The 25,606-nt window shown below is 50.3% G+C and overlaps 1 protein-coding gene and 2 long non-coding RNA genes across 5 annotated transcripts; all 3 read left to right on the top strand.

Annotated features, from left to right (window-relative positions):
• The first annotated feature begins 511 nt into the window (after positions 1-511).
• PSMB1 (proteasome 20S subunit beta 1) lies at positions 512-13,670 on the top strand. The gene is made up of 6 exons (XM_039882175.1): positions 512-692; positions 2,893-3,000; positions 4,609-4,690; positions 6,488-6,617; positions 11,638-11,744; positions 12,584-13,670. The coding sequence occupies exons 1-6, from the start codon at positions 583-585 to the stop codon at positions 12,767-12,769; spliced, it is 723 nt and encodes a 240-aa protein (XP_039738109.1). The 5' UTR covers positions 512-582; the 3' UTR covers positions 12,770-13,670.
• A 4,035-nt stretch (positions 13,671-17,705) lies between these two features.
• Positions 17,706-19,852, top strand: LOC120618229 (uncharacterized). Its single transcript, XR_005657169.1, has 3 exons — positions 17,706-17,745; positions 18,714-18,837; positions 18,947-19,852. It is a non-coding gene; the product is annotated as an uncharacterized LOC120618229 (long non-coding RNA).
• Positions 19,853-20,167: 315 nt separating this feature from the next.
• LOC120618221 (uncharacterized) lies at positions 20,168-24,359 on the top strand. 3 transcript variants are annotated; one of them, XR_005657167.1, is made up of 3 exons: positions 20,168-20,950; positions 21,100-22,009; positions 23,643-24,359. It is a non-coding gene; the product is annotated as an uncharacterized LOC120618221 (long non-coding RNA). The 3 variants fall into 3 exon arrangements; XR_005657168.1 differs by having other exon boundaries at positions 20,168-21,255; positions 21,933-22,009; XR_005657166.1 differs by having other exon boundaries at positions 20,168-22,009.
• The last annotated feature ends 1,247 nt before the right edge of the window (positions 24,360-25,606 follow it).

Below are 25,606 nucleotides of genomic sequence, written 5' to 3'. Positions count from 1 at the left end.
AAGACTCATCCTTATGGCTGACATCGGTTAATTTTCTTTGCTATGATATATCCTTCAATTAGTTTATCCATTCTGCCCTTTATGGTCTCATTTGGCTCAATTCGGTTTGCGGCTATTAGGAACGATGCTATTAGGAACATTTGTGCACATGTCTTCTGGCTAGAGTGCATACCAAGGAGTTGAAATGCTGGGACCTAAGGTGTGTACAGCTTGAACTTTGCTAGGTGATGCCAGCTCCTTTTCCAAATATGCCTCTACCAAGTGACAGTCCAATAGAAGATTTGACTTTCCGTTGGGCCATAGTTTTGCCAGTTTTTTTGTATGGTCAGGCTTTAAAATTTTTGCCCATCAGCAGTGAATTCGAATGTTTTCTTAGGAAAGAAAGCCTTAACATCTCTGTAAGCTTCTCGTAACAGGGAGGGCCCGGCTACTCGAGGCCAGGCTGCGGCGCGGACCCCCAGGAGCCGGGTATTTGTGCCAGCCGGAGCGGCCCGAGGGAGCGCCGCAGAGCAGCCGGAAGTGTCGCGACTTCCGGTCGGGGCCGCCATCTCGCCGTGAGACAGCAGGAGCGGGTGCCGCGGGATGTTGTCCTCAGCCGCGTACGCCGGCCCGGGCAGAGACCCGGCGATGGAGCCTCACAGCGCCGCGGGTCCTATGCAGCTGCGCTTTTCGCCCTACGCCTTCAACGGCGGGGGAGACCCAGATTGCGCCGCGCCCCCCCCCCCACGCGTCCCTGCTCAAGCTCTCGGGGTCGCCCCGCAGCCCCCCGTCTCCGTGGGTGGTTCACGTTATTCTTTCCCCTCCGGCCTGTCTCCGGGGTCTTGCTGTGGACGGTCAGGTGTGCGTAGCCCGCTCGCTCTCTGCTACAGTGAAACAGCAGATAGAAACTGAAACCGGGCTGCTGCTCGGGAAGAGCTTTGCGCTCAGACCTAGTCTTTGCTTACGGTCGACATGTTTCTCAGGCCAACAGGCGAGGGGGCAAGTTTAGCATCTGAAGTTAAAAAGTTAGGATTGATCGGTCATGTTCTTAGGTGCATAGTTGTGTTTGTAGCTAAAAGATCTGATCGAACAACTTAATCGTTTCTTGTGGTTTTAAATAGAAAGAATTAGTAGGCCACGCTTATTTTCATAGATTAGTACTTTAGCTTAAGTTCAAGGAAAAAATACTCAGAAGAGGGCCTTTTGAAATGTTCTTGCATATTACATTTAAGTTGTCTTCTTTTTTAGTTACCAGCTTTATCTTCAGTAATACTTTGAGAATGCACTAAAAGAAGTGGGATTATAGGAATATGCTTTATTTAGGACTCTTAACAAAGAGATGTAAATTGAAGCGATAGTTATAGTTTACCAACCAAACTTTGCACATTAAAGCATACACACCCAATTCGAACAAACAGATGGTTAAGATAACCAGGTTACTTAATCAAGCCTTATGGAGTTGACATTTTAATGCAGGTTTTTGGATTGTGTTGGAAAAAGGATGGAAAGTTCGATTTTAGCCTTGTCTCTGCCTCTAAAGCGCGATACAGCCCTTGGGTATTCTCGACTTCTTAAATAGAGATTTTATCTTTTTTATTTATAGTTTGGAGGATAATCAAGCATTTTGTAAATTGCAAGACGTTATCTTTTTTAATCGTCATGATAACTGAATGTTAGGTGGTATTAACCCTATTTTTACAAATGAACCTGGGGCTCTTTTGTGGCAAGATCAGGTCTCAGGTAACTCCAGAGCCTAGGTTCTCAGTGATCGCAGCGAACTGCCTCATACGTATGCCACAGCGATCATAGCTAACACTTACTGGAGGACCAGTATGTTTCAGGCACTAGTGTAAGGGCTTTACAGTTATTCACTCATTTAATCTCGTAACAGCCTCATAAGGCAGCTACTACTATTATCTCCAATCTACGTATGAGGACAGTGAGACCTTAAGAAATTAAGCAGCTCACTCGCAGTCTCATACCTGCTAAGTGGGAGAGTCAAAATCGGACTGGGACAGGCTGCCTTTGGAATTCATGCCCTAGGCCTCCACAGCTAACTTCCATCAAGAGTCACGCAGCCACAAGGCAAAAAGGCTGTTTTTCGTTTATTCATTTTACGACAGGTATATGGGTGTCTGCTGAGTGCTAGATGTCATCTAAGTGCTTGGATATAGAAATGAAAACCACTAAGCTCCTCTTATGAGCTTGAATACCTTCTGTGTTGTGGTACCACTGTTCACACTTGATATCCATGGGCAGGGCAGGGCCTTTGGAATATTGGTACCTCGTACAAAGTAGGAATTTAATCTTTTAATAATGATGATAATTCAGTAGCTCTTGTGCATACTGCCTGCTAAGGAGCCTTTGCTCTGGTGTAGGTTTGTGTTTTTTGGTGCCCTTATATTTTTCCAGATAACTTTTAGCCAAGGGATCTTTTCCCCTGACCCTTCCTTTTCTGTCTGAACCCTGCTCTTGCTCACGTCCAGTGGGCGTTATGCCAACATGGGCAGACCTCATTTTATTGTACATCATTGTGCTTCACAGATTGAAGGTTTGTGGCAGCCCTGCATCGGAGCAGGTCTGTGGCTGCCATTTTTCCAACAGACTCAGATGATGGTTAGCATTTATTAGCAATAAAACATTTTTACATTAAGTTATGTAAATGTTTTGGACATGATGCTATTGCATACTTACCACAGGGCGGTGTAAACGTAACTGCGATATGCATTGGGAAACCAAAACCTGTGCGACTTGCTTTATGTATTGCAATACTTGCTTTATGGTGGTGGCCTGGGACCAAACCCACATACCTCTGGGGTTGCCTGTGTATGCTGTGGAGCAGTCTTCTGCTGGGAGAGACTTTGTTACCACCAAGAAGAATTCACTAATTTTTTGTCTTTCTTTTTTCCTCAGTACTGTCTTGGCAATTGCTGGAGAAGATTTTTCAATTGTTGCTTCTGATACTCGATTGAGTGAAGGGTTTTCAATTCACACCCGGGACAGCCCCAAATGTTATAAATTGTAAGTAAGTGTTTCTAAGGACACATTTCCCAGTGCCTTGTGATAATTTATTAAAGCTGCACAAGATTTAACTATGAACAATGTGTTTCATGAGTTTTTAGATTGCCTGTTTGGAGCTTAGCTTGCATTTTTGTTAGGAAATAGTGCACCTATGCTACCTAAAATGTAACTTTTACCATTTGAAAGTAGTTATTGTTGTAAATAAAATCTTAAAACATAACTTTATTGATACCATCTTGTGTAGAGTCCGGCTCATCCTTGTAATGTTTTACTTTAGCGTGTACATTGCTGAAGTGAATACCTATTCTTTTTTTTCTTTTTATGACATGCCTTAAGTATAGAGGCAAATACAGCATTAACAACTTCCTGTGTCCCTATCACCTATCTTTAGCTCTAGATTGCACATACAGTTGAAGCTGCTTATATTCCCCTAATTCCATGCCCTTTGGGGCCAACCTGGAGCCAAGCCTGCCTCTTTCCCACCTGCTTGGGACTCTACATTTACTTTTTGACAAGATCGGCTTAGTTTTCTTTATAGAATGATACATAGATTTAGGAACAAATTTTTGAGACATCATTTATCTTGTATAGAGGTACCAAAATTTAATCTGGTGGACATTTAGGGTTTTTGTTTATTTTGTTTTGGAGAGCCATTAAAATAACATGTATACTTATATAAGTATCCTTATGCCTAGAGCATATCTTTGCAAACTTATGTGACTGTATTCACAGGATGGATTTTAGCCATTGAATTATTGAGTGAAAGTGATGTGCATTAACATTTTTACTAAATACCACCAAATGGTCCTTCTAAAAAGTTAGATCAAAGTATACTCTCTCCCAGGGTCTGAGAGTACCTACCTTCTACAAGCTCACCAGCATTAGGCATCGTTAGCCTGCATAATTGGCTGAAATCGTCTCTTGTTTAGATTTGGATTTCTGAGTGACATAGAGGCTCTTTTCATATGTTTGTGGTAACTTGTGTCTCTTTTTATATGATGTTCTTATGTTTTACTTATCCTTCCATTGTCAGGTTTTTTTTTTATTGAGGTATAATTAACATATAACATTAGTTTCAGGTACACAATATGATTCCATATTTGTATATATTGCAAAATAATCACCACAATATATCTAGTTAATACCTGTCACCATTGCATAGTTACAAAAAAATTTTTTTCTTGAGAATTTTTAAGATCTGCTCTCCTAGCAACTTTTGAATATGCAATCCAGTGTCATTAACTACAGTCACCATGCCCCGTTATACCCGTGATCTATTGCGCTGTTAATGTTTCTCATATTCCCAGGAGCCCTTTGTAGACAAAGAAAATTCAAATTAGGCTTTTGGTCATATGTACTACAAATATATTTTCTTAGTTTTTTTTTTTTTTTTTTAAAGCATCATCTGTATTTTTATCTACAGAAATTTAATTTTTATGTAGTCAAATTTATGAAACTTTTCTGAGTGGACATTGGCTTGTATCAGCTACCCTCGACCCAAGGTTATAAAAAATTCATGCATGTTTTCTTTAGTCATATTTTTATAGTTTCATTTTTCAAAGTTGCCCAAGACACACTTTGCCTTATTATCTAACTAACTTTTTATAGGACAGACAAAACAGTCATTGGATGCAGTGGTTTTCATGGAGATTGTCTTACCCTGACAAAGATTATTGAAGCAAGACTAAAGGTAGGTGCCTTTTACGTGTTTACACTATTGAACATTAATAACAATTCATTAGATTCTTTTAAGCATACAGCGTGACTCCTCTCAGAATAGCTATGGAACTAACCTAGCCGAGAAATGAAACGGTACTGTGAGTGCAGCGTCATTAGAGTAGCCTAGTGTAAAACTGCAGCCCCTCCCACGTGTCATCTCTCTGCACTGGAAAAGGTTCTCTGTGCTTTTCCAGGTGGCCGGGGAGGGGTTCTTTTGAAGAAACTCTTCCCTAAAAGCAGAACTAATCACTTCCTGTGGAGAATGCCAGCTTTTGGGATAGGAGCATAGTTTGGAATGCCATCAGCTGGCATGCTTTCCACCGGACGCACTGCACTCTTGGTGGACAGGACGCGTACACGGGAACAGGAGCGGAAGTCAGGAGTTAGCCAGGCACACCCTAAAGCGTGTTGGCCAAACAGCATCACAGGCCTTAGTTGGTAGCCAGCTGAGGAAGAAGACAATGGGATTGATGTGAGGAGGAGAGAGGAAAGGGGAACTTTTAGGAAGAAGTGAGAGAATAAGACAGACTAACCTGTTTTACACTTCTTAAGGGTCTGACACTGTTCAAGATGGGGAGGCATGAAGAACAAAGGGATACTGAGTCTGGATAAAAGCAGAGTCTGGGTTTTGTTAAGCGTATCTGCTTCCAGTAGTTTCAAGGAGGATAGGGTAGGAGTGATTTGGACTGGATTAGAAAGGATTTTATCTGTTGACAATAACCAGTAAATACACACTCATCCTAGTTTGCAGTCGGCCTTTGTCAGTACTCAGAAATGTAGATTTGTTTCTCAAAAAAATGTAGCCTAGTGCAATTTTCATATCTGTCGATGATATTTACAGTATCAAAAATACTGTATATCCTTCATTTTCTAACTTAATTTTGTAGGCTATCTGTCATCACTTTTAAGTAGTAAAGCCATGTGGCACATGGAATGTTAGCAGGAGTGAGCAGCTCTGTTTGGCCTACCTGAGATTGTCACTCAGTGATGACGGGCGATGTCTCAGTGGCTGGAGTGCGGCATGCATTTATTCAGCTGACACGTGCTTTCTGCATGTGTAGAAATAATTTCATTCAATATTTATCAGTTGTTGATACTTGTTTAAAACTTTTACTTACCTTGAAAGATACAGGAACTTACATTTGTTGACATGTATATGACTTCTCATGCATATTTTATAAATGGAACTTGGAGGACAAAAATAAACATGATATGGAGAACTGTTTTGTTAAAATGAAACACAGAACAATGATTTCAGCTTAAAGCACAACTCTTCTGGAAATTTCTCTTTGATAAATGAATGGTGAGGTGAATAAAATGGTGCTTAGTTTTGAAATGAAATCTATTTTTTTTATTACTCTCGCCTTAAAAAAAATTCTGGACACCAATTTATCCATACTCGTAGCTCATTTTTCTTCTTCGGTAATTTTAATATCACTATGATTTTGCAGTATTTAGGTTTCTCTTTAGAGATATTTGCCATATGGCTGACAAATTGATGAACTCAAATTCATTCTGTTTGCAATTTTTGTAGAATTAGTTAGGGTTCCCGGTGGTGGCATAAATCAAGGATTGGAAATCACTGTAAATTCCTGGGTTGCTGCTATGTTTTCCACTGCAGATGCTCTAGAGAGCAAAGCCACTGCCCTGCCCTAGGGTCGCCCAGAGTAAGATTGCTGCCCTGTGTCTCTGTTCACTTTGCTCTTCGTTGTTCTAGTCCGTAACATGTTCTGCCTCTCCATGCCTGTCATTTCTGTTACGACTGCAGATGTACAAGCACTCCAATAACAAGGCCATGACAACCGGCGCCATTGCCGCGATGCTGTCCACCATCCTCTACTCTCGGCGCTTCTTCCCGTACTACGTGTACAACATCATCGGGGGGCTTGACGAGGAAGGTAGGTCCCTCCTTTCTGGGAAGCAAAGGTGGTGGCACTTCTTAGATGCGCGTGTTTCCACTTAGAGTCGAAAAGAGCCATAAAGTCCATCTCGCCCAACAGTTGCATTTTCTGATAGTTAAAGCAATGAAGAGACTGAAGCTAAAAAGGAGATCGGCGATGATCCAAAGACACACAGCACGTGGCGTGTGAAAGGCCTACCAGTGAACGGCGGGCCGTCGGTTATTACGGTGTTCTCAGGGTCGTGAGTTCAGTAGTAGGTAATTAGCATTTTAAAATTACAAAAATCTGGCCTGGAGAAGCTTTACCTAAGTAAGGACAGTTTTTTAACAAATATGACGTCAAAAAGTTTTTAAAAAGTGATGTCTTAGAAGATATGCATGCATTTCTACTGGTGTTTTCTGAGCATTTTTGAAACCTCTTTGATTTCCTGTCAGAGTTAGACCACTAAGGAAATCTGTCTTATTACTTGACATCTCTGTCCTGTTTTTGTGTTACTGGGGCACCGATGCTCTTCACCACATCTGATTCGTGTTGACTTCTGGTTGCTTCCTAAAACCGGTCTCCCAGGAAAGCTCTGTGCCACCATGTAGAGATAGTCCTTTGTGAAAAGAAGTTTCGGAAGGGTCTGGGTGAGGGCGCTGTCACTGAAGTAAGCCCGTCTACTGAGAGGGAACCTTCTGGGTGGGAAGAGTCAGGCTCCTCTCAGCTCTTTCTCTGGTTTTTGCACCCTTCTCTGTCCCATGGGCTTTTTCTTTGCTGTCCTTCTCTCTCAGCTGCTACCCCCATGTATGGCTTCTGGGAGCGTTCCGATATTTCACCTCCCATGGTGTAGATGTAGACAAATTAGGTTGACACCATTTCTTTCAAGGCTTTTAACCTTACTTGAAAACTAAGAAAATGTAAGGCACAGAAATGGTTAATAGGTATTACTGGGTAATTAGATTCTAGCCACAGATTAGCTTTCCTACCCCAGCACGGCGCTTCTGGTGCTTCCTGACTTAAATCACGGCTGACTTGAATGTCAGATAAGTCAAGTCAGTTTTAGCAACATTAGTAACAGCTGCCATTGCGTTGCAGCAGGCCGGACCAGGCCCTTTGAGTTTGAGAGTCAGGGAGGCTGATTTGGGAAAGTGCGCGTCTGCTGGACGGCGGGGCTGGGCTTTGATTTTCGAGATTTGAGTTTTGACTTCAAGCTCTGTTCTTCGATTTCCTGTGACAGTTTCTTCGTGTTGGTGGCGGTCTTGGGCATTTCTGACCATCTTTTTCCAACCTTTCGTGGTTTGCTTCGATTGCTCTTTAAATTAATTTCTATTCTTTAGCGTGGTTCATGTGTGGGAAAGGTCCTCTGCGTCTTCCTGCCCCGCGCCGTCGTCAGCTCCCTCAGTGGTCTCCGTGTTCTTGGTCCTTTCCCTCGCGCTGGCGACGTGCATCTCCCTGCAGATTTCTGGAGAAAGAGGTCAGGTCAGCCTTTTTGAGACCTTGCTTTCAGGATCTCTTTTGAACCCTGCTGTTCCGAAGTTCCTTGTCTTGGGGTCCTTTCTCATTTATCACGTCCTCTTCCTCCACCTTCTCCACAGCCAGCCTTCGTCTATTCGGTGTCGTCCTATCCTCGTTAGATCTTTTGTCCTTCCTTCGACGTTTTCTTGCGCTCCGTGCTTCGTCAGATTGTTTTTTCCATTTTGGCTGATTTCGGCCTGTCTTCCACGTTGGAGGGTTCCTTCAAATTTCTGTTGATTTTTTGGCTGTCCATTCATATTGAGAGCGAGACTCCCAGGTCTGAATGAAAAAGGTCTGCATGGGCATGGCACGTCAACTTTCCATTTAATGCTTCCATTTTCGTTCCTGCCCTTTACCGTGTCCACCCCAAGTCCAGGGCCTCTGCTGATGTCTTGAAGAGACTTCTGTTCCCTGTTTTCCTGGGTGGAGGCGGGTACTTGGAGAGCAGTTCACCCTAGGGATACCGTCAGGACACTGGGTGGTCAGCAGCTGCTTCTGGTCTGACCCCTGTGCCTTTAACTCTCCAGTACTATCATGTTGTCTTAAAAAATTTTCCCCCAAATTAATTATGGCTTCAGTTTTCCTGTAGTGAAAACAGTAATGCTTGCCGAAGTTTCAAATAGTTCTAGAAGATACAAAGATGAAAGTGGTCATCATCTCAAACTCTATTCCTCGAGAAAATTGCTGTTAGGCTGACCGCTCGCAAACCCGCTTCTTTGCGATACCTCGGTGTTTATGCCAGCTTGTGCACGGCATGGATAGGACGTAGTGTGTCATTTTCCTGTCACTATATGTTGGCTATATTGTCACAGAAATAGTTCTATGCTACTGAATAAAAAATGCCTCATGCTTCCATGCCTGACACATCTAGGGTGCAGTTGCACCCCAGTCCTTTAAAGGCATTTAGGTTGTTTCGAGGTTCCTTACTATAAACAATATGGTAAATGCCTTTATACGTACAATTTTGTTTATTTCTTGAATCATGCTGATCGCCCTGGAAAAAACTCCTAGCATTTGAGTTGCTGGGTCAGAGACTCCATACCTTGTGTTTCGATGCTGTTGCTGGCCTGCCCTTGGGAAGGCTGTACTGGCACCTCTCACCCCAGCAGCAGGGCCACGAGTCCCTGGGGCACAGCTCTACCAGCGTCCGCACTTATGTGTTTCAGAGGTCTTCGCCCCAGAAGTATTTTATCTTTTTTATGTATGTGTTGTGTTTGTTGGAGTTGGGCATCTTTTCGTGCTTGTTGACCTTTTCTTCTTTGGAGACTGACCTATGTGTTACCTTTGCTCATTGCTTTATTTGCAGCTTAGCCTTTTTCTTACTGATTTGGAGGAACACCATCCAGCTGTGCCAACCTCTGCACTGTGTGTGGTCGATGCCTGCCGGGAATGTTCTTCGTCTTGTACATTGTGGGGTGTCTAGCTACACAGAAGTTTGAATTTCATAGTCAAATCTGTCAGTCTCTTATGGCCTTGAGTGTCCTGCTCTGTGAGAAAGGCCTCCCCTGTTTAAAGCTCACCTGTGTTTGTCTCCAGGACTTAACCTGATTTTATTTCATTTTTTACGTTGAAATTGTTATGGTTTGGGTGGGGGGGCATTATTTGAACCGGGAAAAGCAATTTATATCCACAGTCGAGATTCGCGCCGTTCTGTGCTGACGGTGCAGCCCCCTTTGCTCTCCAAGGGGACCTTTGGAGCTCTGGTCTTGGGGATGGTCCACTGCTTCTTTCCTCAAATCACTTGTGTGTGTTTTTCTGAGATTTACGCTGCAGTAAAGCTTTCGGGCCTCATTTTGGTTGTGGCCTGTCAGCATCACGAGGGACACACTGTTCTTGGGGCTTAATACTGCTATCCTTTCTTTGTGTGCTGAAATTAGGGTGCTGCCCACCGTGATCTCATCTCTTGTCCCAAGCTTGCCTCCGGCAACAACGGTTCCCCAGGTTCGCTGGGTGACCACAGCGGCGGCCTTCTCAGCAGAGAATTCTGTCTGCATAATTCCGCAATGGGAAAAAATAAAAAACATGACTAATGGTGGCATTTGTCTTTGGGTGGCAAGAAGATTGTCCCTATCTCGCGTCTCTGGGATGATCTCTGGCGAGCTCCAATTCGGGTACAGCATGCTGTGAAAATGAGTTACGTCACTTTAAGTCATATGTCGGAGATGGTCCATGACTTCTCATACGCAGGACACAGTCGCTTTTAAAAGCCCTTTTAAAAAATCACAGTGAGGTGTATTTTGTGACACACTTAACATGCAAAGTGATTCTTTTCCTGCCCCCCGTCCCACAAAAATAACTAGTTTGCTGTTTATCTGTCCATACTTTTTTGGTGCTTACACAGATGTGTATACTATTTTTTTATGCTTTTAAACAATAACAGGAGTGTATCATTCAGATCACAGAGCTCTTCATATCACAGTCCCCAGTCCTGGCTCCCTCCTAGGCTGTACATCACTGTGTAGACATACCATTTTCAGCGTGTGGATTTGAGGTTCCCTAAAGGTGTTTGCTCTTTTAAGAGATACAGATGTGATCTTGTCCACGCTGCTTTGCGTGTTTATAGGGGCGGACCTCAGAGAAACTGCGGTTTTGCTCCCATACCACCTCAGCACAGCGAGTATCGCAGAAAAACAAGTCATAGTCTTTGCTGGCGGAGGGTCTTGCCTTCCAGTTGTGAAAAAACGCAGCAGCTGCGAAGCGCAGTGAAGCGAGGTCCACCCTGTGCTACGAGTGACATTCTTGCTGGGACCTCGGGTGTGCACTTGTACGTTGGCGGGTGCTGCCACCAGGTTGCTCTTCAGAAAAGGCATGAGGGCGGTGCCTCAGCAGAGACCAGGAGCCCCGACCGTCCGCTCCCAGTTCCCTAACCCTCGTGCTAGGATGGGGGGTGGGGCTCAGACCCTCATTTGCTTATAAAAAAAAGTCACGCTGCTTAACCCGGGTGGTACAAAGCAGGTGGTTATGTTTTAGGCAAAACTAACCTTGTGCATCGTGTTTGTGTTTTTCTGGAATTTCTCCTTTATTAAATCGGTTTTCTATGGCGCCGATGCTCTAGAGTGCACTTACTACCAGTTTAAAGGTGCGCGGTACGTTTCCCCCGTGACGGCTCATGTGTAGCACCTGGGGGACTCGGGTCTGCACCAGCAGAGCACGCGTTCATTTACCAGGATTGTTTCAGTTGGAGGTCGGTACAGAACTTAGGGCGGGACCATTAACCAGTGTGCCCGTGAAACCACATTCCCGGGTGGTGATTGGTGACATTAGCATGGAGAGAGTGAAATCTGGTGGCAGACACTGTGGTGGAGACGAGAGTGGGCGGGCAGGCCTCTGAGGGGAGCAGAGGGGCACACTGCCTGCTGAGTGTCGCCACCCGTCGGTGGATGTGCTGCTTCCCAAAGTTTAGCTGAAATCTTAGCTGCGTGGGCAGTCCACTCTGTATCTCGCTTTGACCAGGGTCATGTTTGCCGCGGTTCTGGGGGTGGTCGGGATGCACCCTCACGGAGACTGTTTCCTCTTTAAGGGAAGGGAGCCGTGTACAGCTTCGACCCAGTGGGGTCCTACCAGAGAGACTCCTTCAAGGCCGGGGGCTCTGCAAGCGCCATGCTGCAGCCCCTGCTCGACAACCAGGTAAGGACACTGCGGGCTGTGGTGACACCCCTCCCCTGCCTGAGCTCTCCTCGCTGGCTCATGAGAACAGGGATGGAGGGCTCTCTGGTAAATCGTGACGGGTCTGTATGGGGCCCCCGCCGGCCTGTCTCCTGCTGTGACTTTGGCTCCCTCCTGCACCTCCGACTTCGAAGTCCCCAGTGCTGGCAGCGGTCAGTCCTCTTGCCATCTCCACCTGAGGATCATGAAAACACCTTCCGCCCATACGCACCGTTTCTCTGTCACCTAATTTCGTATTCTAACTTCCAAGTGCGTTTTCATTTGTCGTCTTTTCCATTTCTGCTGGCCGAATTCAGACCTGCGTGGCAGCTGGCCTGGATGACGGACTTTCTGTCCTGACATCTCTTCTGCCTCCCAGTTTGCTCCCCTCATTGCTCCTCTTTGCTTCTTTGAAGCATGTTACACACAGTTGCTCGTGCACCTCATCCCCCGTCACTCCTCACTCCAACCAACACGAAGTGCTGCGTCTGGAATGTCACCACCCTGTCCCTCCGGGCTGTCCTCCAGCGCACCCCCAGGCTGCTGCCCTTCCTGCTGAAGCCTCCTCCCTCCCGTGGGTTTGGCCATGGCTGCCTGGGCCTCTGCCGGCCCTTCCTTCCTAGTCCAGCACGTTCTCCTCACGGCTCCCCCTTACGTCGCTTCACCTGTCCAGGTCCTGCGCTGTCTCGTGAATGGTTGTTGAGGGGTGTTTTAAAGTTGTGTGATGTATTCGTTCTGAATTCCCAGACGTGTCAGGGCACAGGGGACCTGGACCTCCGCGTGCTGTCCGGGCTCCTCACCCGCGTCTCCTGTCCCACCAGGTCGGCTTTAAGAACATGCAGAACGTAGAGCACATCCCGCTGTCTTTGGACAGAGCCATGCGGCTTGTGAAGGACGTCTTCATCTCTGCTGCCGAGCGGGATGTGTACACCGGGGATGCGCTCAAGGTCTGCATTGTGACCAAGGAGGGCATCAGGGAAGAGACCATTCCCCTCAGGAAGGACTGACCTGTGTGCTGTCGAACAGATGCGTCTTATTAAAAATAAATCCTGAAATACTTGTTTTCTTAGAACTTGTGTCCTCTCAGCAGGACAGATCTGGGAAGTGGAATTTCTTTTTCTTTTCATTTTTTTCATTCTTCCCATACTTTTCTGTTTTCCAGAACTATTTTTATATTTTAAGGATGAAAAAAATAAACAGGTCATGTCAGTTTTTCCTTTGATTTATGAGCAAGAAATTTAGCTGGACAAGTTGACTTTTTGATCAGTGCCATCATCTTATGATGGTCAGCTTGTCCTCTAAAGGGGATGCTTTGGGGTTTATTCAGCCCACTCAGCTTGCTGGAAGGGTGGGTACCTTTACACTGCCTGGTTTTACCTTTAAATCATCTTGGTTTTATTAAGACATTAATGGATGTAAGTAGAATATCTTAAGGTTTCTCATTCTTGGGATCCTGAAAGCAGTGTGGACTGGCCGTTTTGGAAACATCTTCAAATCAACCAGAATTGAAGAAAAATATGAAAGCAAATAGCCCTTTAAGTGGGCTTTAGCCAGAAATCAGGATGATTTTTCCAAACACTTTAGGAATGTTAACATCGAGACCTGAGTTTTGGTAGAGCTAAAGCAGTGTTTGTTTCAGAACTGTGAAATACATTTCAGTCCATCGTATGTGATGTTGGAACAGTTTTCTTGACGTCGAATATGTTTGTGCAGCACAGCCCGGGCTACGATTTGCCTTGTGGCCTAACGACAGTGAGGCTTTACTTTTTGACCCTTGTGAAGAATTTAATCACGGTTCTTAAACCCCTCGTAGATACGTACTGTCACGGGCACCAGGGACACAACGGCAAGATCGTACCTGTATTTTTCTTATTGTCACAAGTGAAAACTATACTGTCCCATTCAAAACACACGTTTCTCGTCTTTATTAATTCTCGGGTTCTCTAGAGAAACAGAGCCAGTACAGTTTGTAGAGACAGATTTATTACGAGGGATTGGCTCATGTGACTACGCTGAGTCGCACTGTGATCTGCCCTCTGCAGGCCTAAGGCTGCGGAGGCGCCGGTGTAGTCCACTTCAAGTGTGAGGGCCCGACAATCAGGATGACAGGTGGGAGGGCCGCTGGCCCAGCTCAGATTCCCCTCCACTTGGGTCCCAGCTGGCCCCCGCGTACCAGGTTTGGCCCCACTCTTGTTGGGTAGGGCAGCCAAGTCACGTGAGTTTCACCTAGAAACCCTCACAGACACCCGGAAATAACATTCAGCCAACTGACTGGGCCCTGTGTGATCTAGTCAATTTGGCTTACAATTAACTGTCATAATTACATAAGCCAGGTATAATTATTTGTTTCAAAAGATGTTTTGTTGATAAGGGGGTTCTATTTTTTATTACATAAATTTGTGTGTAGAATTTTCTATAAAGGTCTTACTTTTAAGGCTTCTAGGGAATTTCTGTAAATTCTCTCCACTTCAGGTATGCATTGTTTTAACCTAGGCTTGTGTTTGAAGACTAGTTGTCACCATCTCATCTAGAATGTCCTGGCATGTGGACCTTCTAGTGCTAAGTATGACTCCAGTTATTTGGGCGGCTTTTCTAGATCATGCAACCACAATCCCTCACCTGAGAAAGGCAGCCTTTCAGCACTTTGATGGATGAGAGGTAGAGTTTGCCTTTACAGGTAGCTAGGCTTTAAGGTTCGCTTAGAAAGCTGCCATCATGCGTCACACCAGCTAGTGTCTTACGAATGCCACTGTATGTCCCAGCTCTCACAGATGGTTCTGCCTGGGCACAAAGGGCAGCAGGGTCAGTGTGGCTTGTACGTCTTCTGGGTGGCTCAGGTGTCTCGGTTCCCTGTTAGAAACTTTGAGTTGAGCCATTCATAGGGTTGATGCCTCCTGCCCACGGGGCCCAGGTGCCTAAGAGCCTTCCAAGGAGAGGCCCCGGGAAAAGCTGCCTGAGTCAGACCGGGCTGCACAAGTGCAGCTTCTCCTGGACGCTGGTGCCAGGGAATGGCGTGTAGGGCAGAGCAGTGTCCTCTGGGAGTCTGGCCTCAAGATAGCCTGGCCGACCTGAGCTTCACCTCAGAGCCACCACGAGGCTGTCATCCTCACTCTGCGGAAGGCCTTTGTTAACCTGTCTCTATTTTGTGTCTGCGCCACCGCTGGGAGCATGAATTCTATTATTCTCGAGGCATATTGTTCTTTCTCGCTGTCCTAAAACTGAACTATCTTTAAGTTTCAAAGTGTTCCCTTCCTCTGACCTGGGATTGTTTGGAATGTGACAAGTCACATCAACTTGTGAATGTGCCATGGGAAGGTCCATCCACATCAGCATGTCGCTTTATTGTTACTGTCACCTTCAGCCGGTACATTGTAGGGGACTTCAATGTCGTCCAAGTTGTAACAGTTTCTGGGAAGAAACTATGTTGCTTTCCGAGGAGAGTCCATCTCAGAGAACTGTCCGGGAGAGGAAGAGCTATTTTCCCCGCTTTCCTCCATGACTGTGTTCCTACGTAAACTTTTGCAGGAGAAGGGCCCACGCCGGTGTGGCAAATGGCCTGGCTGGGTCACGGCCACGCAGCCGTGACAAGGGACGGCCAGGAGGTGGAACTAAGCAAGACCAGGCCAAGGCCAGGGGGCGAGGCTGGCGGGAGGAGCTCCTGCACGTGGACAGGGTATCGGGCTGGAGTGGGGCCCGGGCAGTGTTTGGGGAAATCTAGGGAGAATTAGGCGTTAACATAAACAAGACCCAGGAACCCAGGAGACTTTCCCATGTCTGCAGGATGGCCGCGCTGGTCGCCTGGGCCGTGGCCCTCAGGCTTGCTGGTCACCCCTCACGCCGTAGCCAGGGTGTGCAAGTGAGCTGTGTGGATGTGCCATGCTCCACCTGGGCCCCGCGGTCCTGGGCACCTGCCTCCTCTTCGCGCACTGCTGGCGGCACCAAGCTGTGCTCATTGCTCAAGGGAACTCGCAGAGTTGGGGTCGTGGGCTCTGGGGGCCAACCTGTCACTTACCAACCCTGTGGCCTCATGCGAAACCACAGCACCCTCACCTGTGACACGAGGTGACATGAGCACACACCCTCACCGTGAGTGAACGAGCCAACGTGAGTAAGCACATGGCCCAGGCCCGATGCAGTGTGTCCGCAGTGCCTCAGGTGCTGTCCCCACTCTTGGAGGGGCCTCACCGGCCCCCACCCCACCCCACCCCCGACCCCCCGCCTGGAAACTCCGATGCATCCTGCATTCTGGCTCAGGCGCCTTGGGAAAGCATCTCAAAGCCCCACTTCCTCCTCCACCGTCCACCGCCCGGCCCACTGGCCTCCCATCTCCTGCGCACATGCTCTGCAGACAGTGACCCTCACATCAGCTCTGACTGTTCTAGAGGGCAGGGACCCCTGGCTCTAGACCCCATCTACCATTGCTGCTTAATAAATATGTAATTAAAGTAATTCAGTGGTTGCTTGAATAAAACTTTGGCTGGCAGCTATGATGTCTTTGATTCTTGAAGAATTCATCATTAATGCGGTTTTATAGGAAAAACCTTCCCAACACAGGGTGGTCAATGGCGGTGAGGTGGAAAAGAGAAAGACAATTCTTGGTGCTGGGGAGTTTGAGGAACCACTGAGTCGGCATCTGCTCCCGCTCCGGTGGGCTTCGCTCTGTAAACCAAGCCGAGGGGGCCAGCTGCCCCGAAGGTTGTGATGCGGGGCTTCGGCTGACCAGCCCCTCCTGCTGGGTCCCCCTCACCCGCGTGCCGCCCTGCTGGCCTCTAAAAGCTGACCTCCAGCCCCTGGCCACTCCCTAAGGTCCTTTGTAGTCACTTCGCTACAGACGGCCTTGAGATTTGGGACTGATAGGCTCCTCTTACCTTCTGCCTCCATTTTGCAGTGGAAATTCGATATGTGCAAAATTTTGTAAATGACTCAACATGGTGTGATTATATATTCAGACGCTGAAACTGAGCTCATTGATTTCTGATTTGGGAACTGATTTATATGAGACGTCTTATAAAGTTACAAATATTCCATCATTTTTTCATGTATTCTTTTTTTGATGTGGAGTATATTTAGAATCATTTCAGAATATGCAAAACAGGTGAAGTCAGGTATGTAGTTTTTCAGGCTTTACTAACTCAAACTCACAGATCTGTGCTAAAAATGGAACTGCTTTTCCGATTGGTGCCTCGTAATCTGTTAAATTTTAAAATTTAGTTAAAAACTTTGGTCTGATCAATTTTTGTAACTAAAATTATGTATAGGCAAACAGCACAGAAAATAGACTGGAAAAAATACATCAAAATATTGAAAGTGGCTAATATTGATGGGATGTTTTTTAACTTTGTTTTAGCTCATCTGTACTCATTTTAAAGTAAAAAAAATAAACATAGATGTTTTCAGCCTATGAAAGTGAAGAGCTGAAGGAAAGTGGCTGGGGCATATTTGGGTGTGACCGGACCTGTGGCCAAGACCCCTCTCTCCACACTTTGTCCCCCCTCCTTGCTTCTTGGGGTGTTCTCTGTCCCAAATCCACCGCACAGGCTGGTCCTGCACAGGTGCTGGCACCCCACGTCTACACGGACAGCCCCGCGGTCTCCGTCTGGTCGTGCTGAGATGCCTCTGACGGCCCCCGAAGGTCAAAGGTAGTCTCAGACCACCGGGTGTAGGAAAGATTATGCGCCTGGGGACACAGGTGATTCCTGCTTGTCAAAAGTTCACCTCACTCCTCTTAGCTTTTAGGAAAGACCGGCGTTAACACCTGTTTGCACTAACAAGTCAGAACAAGATTTTTGCTTTAACCAAAAAAGGTGAGAATACTGGTCAGTCCGCGTTTGTTCCGCAGTAGCCGTTAAGCGGCCACAGGCCGGTGGGCGGGGCCGCGTGCGGCAGGGGGCGGGGCCGCGCTGGTGGGCGGGGCGACGCTGCGCGCACGCGCCTGCGCCTGCTCCTGCCTCCATTCGGCCGTGCCGGGGTCCCGCGCTACCCGGTAGGCTGTCTGGGGTCTGGGGACGCTGACTCTTTTCCACGCACATCAGTGGCGAGTGCCTCTTCACCCTACGCCGTTTCGTGAGAGCCGAGTGGCCATCTGGGCTTCAAAGTGTTGGCGGAGCGCTGGCTTCTGGCGGCGGTTGGGGGGGCTCTGCGCTTGCGTTTGGAAGGGGAGGCGGCCGCTGCGGGGGAACCTCTGCCTTTGAGGAAGGCGCTCGGGCCATCGCGGTGGCGCCCCAGCCTGGCTGTGGGACAGCAGAGGGGGTCCCCCACTCTTAGGCCCCATTTCCCAAGCAGAAGGGACGTTCCAAGCTGAATTCTGCAAAGAAGGGGGCGTGGGAGGTGCCCTGCGCTCACTGGGCGGCTCAGCCCCTCCCATCATCCGTTTCTTTCCGTCATTTGTCGCCCATTTCCAGTTTATTTGTAATCGAAGATTTTAATGAAAAAGTTATTTTTAACTGGTGTTTAATATCCTTGTATTGGAATTAAAATTATAAAATTCCAATTCTGGGTCACCATCTTTCGGCATCTCAGAAAATCAGCCTCCACCAGTGTGTGGCTTTGTCTGACCCAGCATGCTTGTGTGAGTTGCCGTTTTGCATGCTTGTTGGCTGGACGAGAGGGGACACACACCCCCTGAAAAAATAAAATTAATTTCCTGAGAAAGAACCACGTCCCTCTTTCCAGGACAGCCCTAGAGCAGTCAGTCCTAGGACTTAGGGAGCCATGCCCCCTTCCCGACCCCAGCTCTACCTAACTCCTACTTCAGATCCGCTTGTCCTGAGTGGGGTGAGCCCAGCACCCTCCCAGCCGTCCCCGGGCCTTTGCCCCGCTCCACCCTCCCCACACAGCCAGGGGTCTTCCTGAAATGTGATCTGGCCATGCCCCTTCTCTGCTTGATTGTCGTTGCTTTTTATTTTGATTCACTTTGAAAATATCTACATTTAATAAAACCAACTCTTTTAGGCACAATTCTGTGTGCACTGACAAAAGCACACGTGGCACCTACCGCCACATGGTCACGGAGGCTTCGCTTCACATCACACAGCCCCGCCTGCCCTCCCCGCCCTCCAGCCCCCGGCAATCACTGGTCTGTTTTCTGTTCTTTTAATTTTGCCTTTTCCAGAATATCATGAAACAGAATCGTACAGTATGTAGCCTTCTTAAACATTACACTTTTTCCTTTGTGGTGATTATAGATTCACACACAGTCGAAAGTAGCAGCGCAGAGATGCTGTGCCCTTCGGACCATTCCCCCAGCGGCTGCGTCTTGCAACCGGGGTGTCGGCGCTGGCACGGTCAAGTTCCGTCCCACGAGGGCCTGCTCTGCGCCCTGTCACACTGTGAGCACCTGTCCCTCCCGTCCCCTCTTCCTGCACTGCAAACCACCGTCTGTTCTCCATTTCTATGATGCTGTCATTGCGGAAGTGCGTTCTGCAGCCTTTGCCAGGGTCCAGTGCGTCCTTCTTGCCTGGGATTGCGCAGGACGAGTTCCCTCATTTCCTGGGGCTCCTGAAACGCCACCTCCCACCTCCGTCCTTGTCCTGCTTTGTCCACACCGGCCCGTTACACACATCTGTTGGTTATAATCTTGTTCCTTGTCACCTGTAGCCAGGAGGCAGGGCTCCATCTGTCTTGCTCACTTGGACAGGTGCCTGGCCGACAGTTGTTGGCGAGGGAGTGGTCCAACCCCTGTGCGCACGACACGGCTTGTGACACGGGACAGACTGACTGACATCTCTGAGCCTCAGCTCCCTAGACAGCATGGGATTTGAGGGGATTTTGTGATTCTATGTCATGGTCACAAAGTCACGCTGGGGACTGACAGGAAGCTCAGTTGTCTCACCCAGTAGAGTCGCCTGGACCACAAGGGGACAGGCAGGAGGCCGCAGGGACCACCAGGAACACTCGGCGGGGCAGAAGCAGGAGGGTGGTGACCAGGAGACGAAGCCACCAAGGTCACAGGAGACTCCTGCTCCAGGGTGGTCTGCAGACTCCCTCGCTGTCAGGAACCCCGGGCAGTGCCCCCGGCCAGGAGCTCAGTGCCGACTGAGAAGGTGCATCTTCCACCCTGTGAGCAAGAGCAGCTGAGTCAGACAGCCACACTGGACAGAGAGGGAGGGGTCAGGAGGCAGGTGGGGCTCGAGGGCCCTGGCATTAGGCTTCCTGGAGGGCTGAGGGTCCTGCAGGGAAAGGCCACCTTCCCAAGTAGCTAATGACCAGGTGTGGATGCCTTGCAGCTGGATCTCCGCCCGCCTGCCCGCCCTGCTGCCCGCTCCTCCTCCAGCCTGAGGCACCACAGGCAGGTTTCCGGCTGGAGGCCCAGCGCCCCAGCCAGTCCCTGAGAGGTGCCTGGAGCTCTGCTGTGAATTTAGAATTCTCTGCCCTGGGGACAATCATGCAGCTGCAGCCACGCCCCTCAAGCTGAACCCCTCAGACCAAGGAGCCTGGAGGCCGTACACAGGCCAGGGGGAGGCCATGCCTCCTCACGCCCACGCCCATGCCCACAGCGGCCCAGGGCGCCTCGCATCCGCCCCCCACCTGCAGCCCCCGCATGACTGCGAGGGAACCCCAGACAAGAGCCAGGCCCAGGACATTCAAGCATCACAGGCCAGAGGAGGCCGAGAGGCAGGGCAGCTACGCACAGTTTAGGGCCCTGGGGTGAGGGTCCTGGGACGGAAGGAGGAAGTGGGCGGGAAGAGGTGAAATCTGAATAGTTAGGCTTTTACGTCAGTCTGCCAATGTCAAGTCCTAGTTTAGAGAAATGACCCATGATTCTGTAAATTGTGACATTTCAGTGAGCTGGGCGGGGGGATGTCAGAACTCTGTAAATCTGAAATCATTTGAAACCAAAAAGTTCAAAGAAAACATCCGTGCAGGGGGAACCCAGCCTTGGAACCCCGCCCACTGCTTCACCCCAAGCCCCCTCCGCGGGTTCCTGGGGTGCCTCCCCCAGCCTTGGGCCTGTGCCCTGGGCTTCCAGGGGTCCCAGAAGGGCTATAGACCAAGGAGGGGACACTGCGATGTTTGGGAATCTTCGCCAGGTCAGCTCCCAGGCCACCCAGCAACGGACGACCAGCCCGCAAACTTCCAGCGGGAGCCCTGTGCCTTCAGTGACCGCGGAGTGCCAGCTCAGCGGAGGGCTGTGCCCCACGTGGAAGCAGGGCCAAGGGCCTCTCTCTGTCCCTCCCGGCCCCTCCCAGGTCTGCGGGCTTGCTCGGCTCTGAGGGTGGGCAAAGGGCACGCAGGCCCCCAGCCCAGGCCAGCGGGGGCGGGCCGAGGGGGAGACAGGAGAGGGCGCCCGAGGCCCGGTTCTATTTCTCAGCGTGTCCTCCATCAATCCCGAGAGCAGCCCGGCTTGGACAGGGAACCTGGGACTGAGAAACGGTCCAGTCTTTGCAGAAGACACGGAGGCCAGAAAGGGAAGGGCGGCGTCCACCTGGAGGACAAAAGGTCGCCGGTCTCTCAGCTTCTTATAGTTCCCCGAAAACTGCAGACAGCAGCACAGGTCAGTAGCAGAGACTCTGAAGTAAGGGAGCCCCAGCGGTGCCACCCCGGGGGGTCGCCGGTGAGAGGGGCTCCGTAACAAATCTGACCGACAGCTACCCCACAGGACGCCCTTCCAGGGCAGTCAGCCCCCGCCTGCTGCTCTTTTAGTAAAAGCTCATCTTCGCCTCCAGCGGGGCCCGCCCACGTCTCCGTGGTCCAGAGTCGCCCACCTTTGAAAAGCCCCCTTTCGGACCCGCCAGGGCGCGCGGTCCCAACCACCCTGCGATCCAGCCCGGCCTGCTGGTCTCCACCTCCGCGGTCTCCCTCACTTCCCTCCTAACTCCAAAGCAGAAGAGAATGCTGAGCCGTCACTCCCTGGAGCACTGGCGACCTCGCTCCCCACCATGCCGTGTTTGGCTCAAATAAACTCTTAGACAAATTCTCCACAGGTTTGGACGTTGTTACATGACGTCAGCCGATCTGTGCCTCAGTTTCGACATCCGTGAAATAGTGGGGATGGTGATAGTGTCTGTCCCACAGGATTGAGTGACTCAATCAACACACAAACCTGAAGCAGCAGCTGACACGGGATAAGTGAGCGACAAGCACTAGCTGCTGTTGCTGTCGTTAGGGTATCGCAGTGAGGATAACAGCTGCCTTTCCAGGTTTATCTCCTCCTGCTCGTTTATCTTCCAGAACAAGTGATGGGCTCCTGGACCTTCCCACCTCCACGCCTGTCCTCACTGCATCTATTGTGACTTTTTAGGTCACAGGTAAGTGAAAAACCCGACTATAAATATGTAAACGATGGAGAGACTTATGGCAAGGCCTGACGGACGCAGCCACTCAGACAGTTGTCCTTTGTCTCTGTTTTGTCCTTTGTGACTTACAGGGCGACCCCGAACAACCTCCGTGACCACTGGCTTCAGTAGGCCCTGCCTGGGAGCCGGAGGTGACGGTGTCTTACATGAGCAACGATGGAAGCAGAGGGGGTTCATACTCCTTCTGCTGGCCACCCCGTGTTGTCTCAGCCTGTCACCCCTCGCTGCCAAGCTGCCCCGCTAGGCCCCAGCCCAGCCACAGCTCTGTCCCATCCAGGGCCAGCCCAGGTGCCACCCGCCGGGCCCACAGCACGTGCTCCGGGAGGTCGGGCTGCCCCTCTGAGCTCGCAGGCGGGCAGCTTGGACGACAGACCCGTCCTGGGGCTGCGCGCGGAGGTGCGGTGTGCGGGGCGGGCTCTGGCGAGGGCGCTCCCGGGCTGCAGACGTGGCCTTCTCGTTACCGCGCAGCCCGTCCTCCGTGCATGCCCAGGAGAGGGCGTGCAGGCTGGCTCCCGGTCCCATTGTGGGGCCACCATCCCGACGCCTCCCCAGGGCACCGTCACCCCGAGGTAGGGCTTCGACACGGGGCTTTGGGGAGGGACGTGGTGTGAAAGGTGTAAGGTCTGTGTCCAGATTCGTTCCGGCACAATTTTCCTTGTCCTGTTTCCTTCCCCGTGTCCCATCGGCCCCGTCCATTGCCGGGAGCCCTGGGACCGTGGAGCAGGGCGCTAAGCGCGGCCCGTCCGTTTTCCCGTTTTGTTCTGAAAACGCTCTTGGAGGTGTTAACCAGCTGTCGCTATGACATGCCATGTAGCAAATCACCCCAGTGCTCGGCGACATAGCAACGAGCGCCCTCTCACGCAGGGCGCGTGGGTGGCCGGGTCGGCTCTGGGGGACACCACGTGTCTCTCCGGGGACCAGGCGAGGTCTGGCCTGGCTGGGAGGCAGCAGGCTCTCCCTGGTCCGAGCAAGTCGACCCCCGGGGGCGTGGACGGTGCCCTCTGGCAAAGGGGAGACCCGGGGGATCCCCACCGAGCCGACAGGCAGGGAGCCCTCGCGCCGCTCCGCCTGGCACTTGCGTCGCAGAGGGGGGCCCGGGGCCCGGGGCCCGTCAGCGCATTCTCAGCCCTCGCGGAGCGTCGCCTCCAGCGTGAGTGCAAGGGTGGGTTCAGCTGGGGCAAAAGCAGGATTTTGGGGGGGTGTCAGAGTTCAGTTGCAGGTACCCCATCTATTTGAGCCCGTTCAGGCAGAAAAGGGTTTAATACCAGGGATGGCTGCTTCCAGAATCAGGGACACCACCAGGGCGGCTCTAGACGAAGCCCCAGAAACAACCAGCACCCCTCAGACTGGCCGGCGCTCCCGCTCAGACGGCTGCCTCCAGACCACGTGGTCTCCGCCACGAGCCGTGCCCGCGAAGCAGGTGCCTGCCCCCGCCCCTAAAGCCACAGGTGGGACACTAGGTGCCTTAAAGTGGAAGAGAAATGGGTGAAATAAGTGGACATTTGCTACGTCTTTTGGTGTTTAATGACTAAATACAAATCTTTCAGAAAAAAAGTTGGCTTCTATTCTTTTATCAAAACTAAAGGGCGTCCGAATGGATGTCGACCGACAGAGACACGACACACATCCAATGGCGCACGGCGTGCGCGTCCGACACAGGGCCCTGGAGGCTGCGACAGTCGATGCCGCTGCTGTGATGGGCTCTCCACACGACCAGTGCTTCTGCGAAGGTCACACCTGCGAAGGTGGCCCCAGGCAGAGGACTGAGGCTGAGCCCTCCACCAACGTGTTCGTCGCCTGAGGACAAACTGGGAAAACCCACCCCAGCTCTTCTGTGAGGCGTCTTTATGTGAATTCACCACTCATGTTATTTGTGTATCAAAACTTTTGGCACGTTTGTGTCGTTTCGATCGCTCGCGGACCCCTGACGGATGTGATGACAACCTCACCCGCACTCAGTGCAGCGGCTTTAGTTAGAAGCGTTCGTGAGCTCGCGCGGAACAACTGCATCTCTTTCTCGCTCACCTCTAAGTGACATTTAGGGTCCTCCCATCACATGTGCCAACGGCAAACGACAGCGATGTTAGTGTGTGTGACTCTGTCACCAGAGGGATCAGACCAGGCTTCACAGACAACCTCCGTCGTCACAGGCGACCTGAGACGTCCTTTCTGCTCGTCCCTGGGCTCAGCGCGCTCACAGCTAGATCCCGTCAGCACGGTGACAGGGAAGCACACGCATTCCTACATCACAGTTAAAACCACTTTGAAAACTGTGAGTCAATATACTTGGTTCCCTTTTTAATCCTATGTACTTTATTTTCTGCATTTAGAAGCATTATTCTGAAAAGAGGTCTGTAGGTTTTACCAGACCACCAAAAGTGTCTGTGTCAAAGAAAGATCGAAATCTCTATATTAGTGACTTATGGTGACAATTGATTTTTAAAAATAATTCGTTTTTAATTAAAGAGAATTTAACATAACATTAGCCATTCTGAGGCATTTAGCACCACCTCTGTTTCCAAAACATTTTCGTCTCTCCCCAGAAGCTCCTGAGAATAGATTCTCGAGCATCAAGTTTCATTTTGCACGTTTTTCAGCACAGAGCTGAGGCCACAGCTACAGGCTGGAGAGGCCATCTGGTCGCCCCGAGGGGGGAAGGCGGGTGCTGGCTGCTCCGGGTGCCCGTGGACCTGCCTACCCACGAGACCGGCATCCAGCCCAGGCGTCCGCACTCTCCCTCGTTACCCTTCAAGTTCAGGCTCCTTCTGGCAAAGCAAGGCCACTCGGCCCCCTCAGCCCCAAGACCGGCCGGCACTCCCTGGCGGCAGGCCTCTGCACCCCTCACAGCTTGCGGAGAGCAGGCTCAGGGGCCTCAAGCCAAGACCTGGTGGAAAGAACCCACCCGAATGCAATTCCACAAACCTCTGTAGTGCAGCAAGATTGTCATCCCTCGGGGTGGCTACACGGCCGCCTTGCAGGTGTGGCCCCCCCAACTCAATCATCCACACCTGGGCTCCTACCCCAGCCAGTGTGGGAATTCCTGGGTAGCTGTGGGCCCGGCTGGAGGCGCCTTTGATCTCAGAGACTGAAGTGAGAAGCCCCAGTTCTCAGCCCAGTGCTGATGGCTGACCTCCGACCCGTGTGTCCACAGAGCTCAACAGCAGGGCTCAGTGTGAGCAATGCTGGGCGGGCGAGCCAAAGCTCCCACTTGACACCAGGACAGATGGCCCCCGGACACTCACTGGCATGGGGGGAGCTGCTGGGCCAGCTGCGGTCAGACGGGGGCCTCTGCACCCCTCACCGGAGAGGCAGGCCCTCTCCGTCCACCCTGGGCGACAGTGACTTCGGGCCTGTAGGCAGAACTATCCAAGAAGGTCGGCTTGCCTCTCGTAGGCTTCATAAGTTACCCACCATTGTCCCTACAAGTTCCCCTGAGCCTTGCCGAGGGTCCTCAGAACACCCGCCTGACCCCCGTCCTGCGACCCCATTTCCTGCAACATACTCCACCCCCAGCCCCAGCTCGGCCCCTGCTGATTCTTAACTTGATGC

The sequence above is a fragment of the Pteropus medius genome, unplaced genomic scaffold (genome assembly GCF_902729225.1).
Source record: "Pteropus medius unplaced genomic scaffold, Ma_sr-lr_union100, whole genome shotgun sequence".
Taxonomy (NCBI): domain Eukaryota; kingdom Metazoa; phylum Chordata; class Mammalia; order Chiroptera; family Pteropodidae; genus Pteropus; species Pteropus medius.
This window is presented reverse-complemented; position numbering and strand designations above follow the sequence as displayed.

Excerpts from the sequence above, each read along its gene's own strand:
- PSMB1 (XM_039882175.1), top strand. The coding sequence starts at position 583 with ATGTTGTCCTCAGCCGCGTACGCCGGCCCGGGCAGAGACCCGGCGATG. Across the intron at positions 693-2,892 it reads CCCTACGCCTTCAACGGCGG|TACTGTCTTGGCAATTGCTG; the intron begins GGGAGACCCAGA and ends TTTTTTCCTCAG. Across the intron at positions 4,691-6,487 it reads TTATTGAAGCAAGACTAAAG|ATGTACAAGCACTCCAATAA; the intron begins GTAGGTGCCTTT and ends TTACGACTGCAG.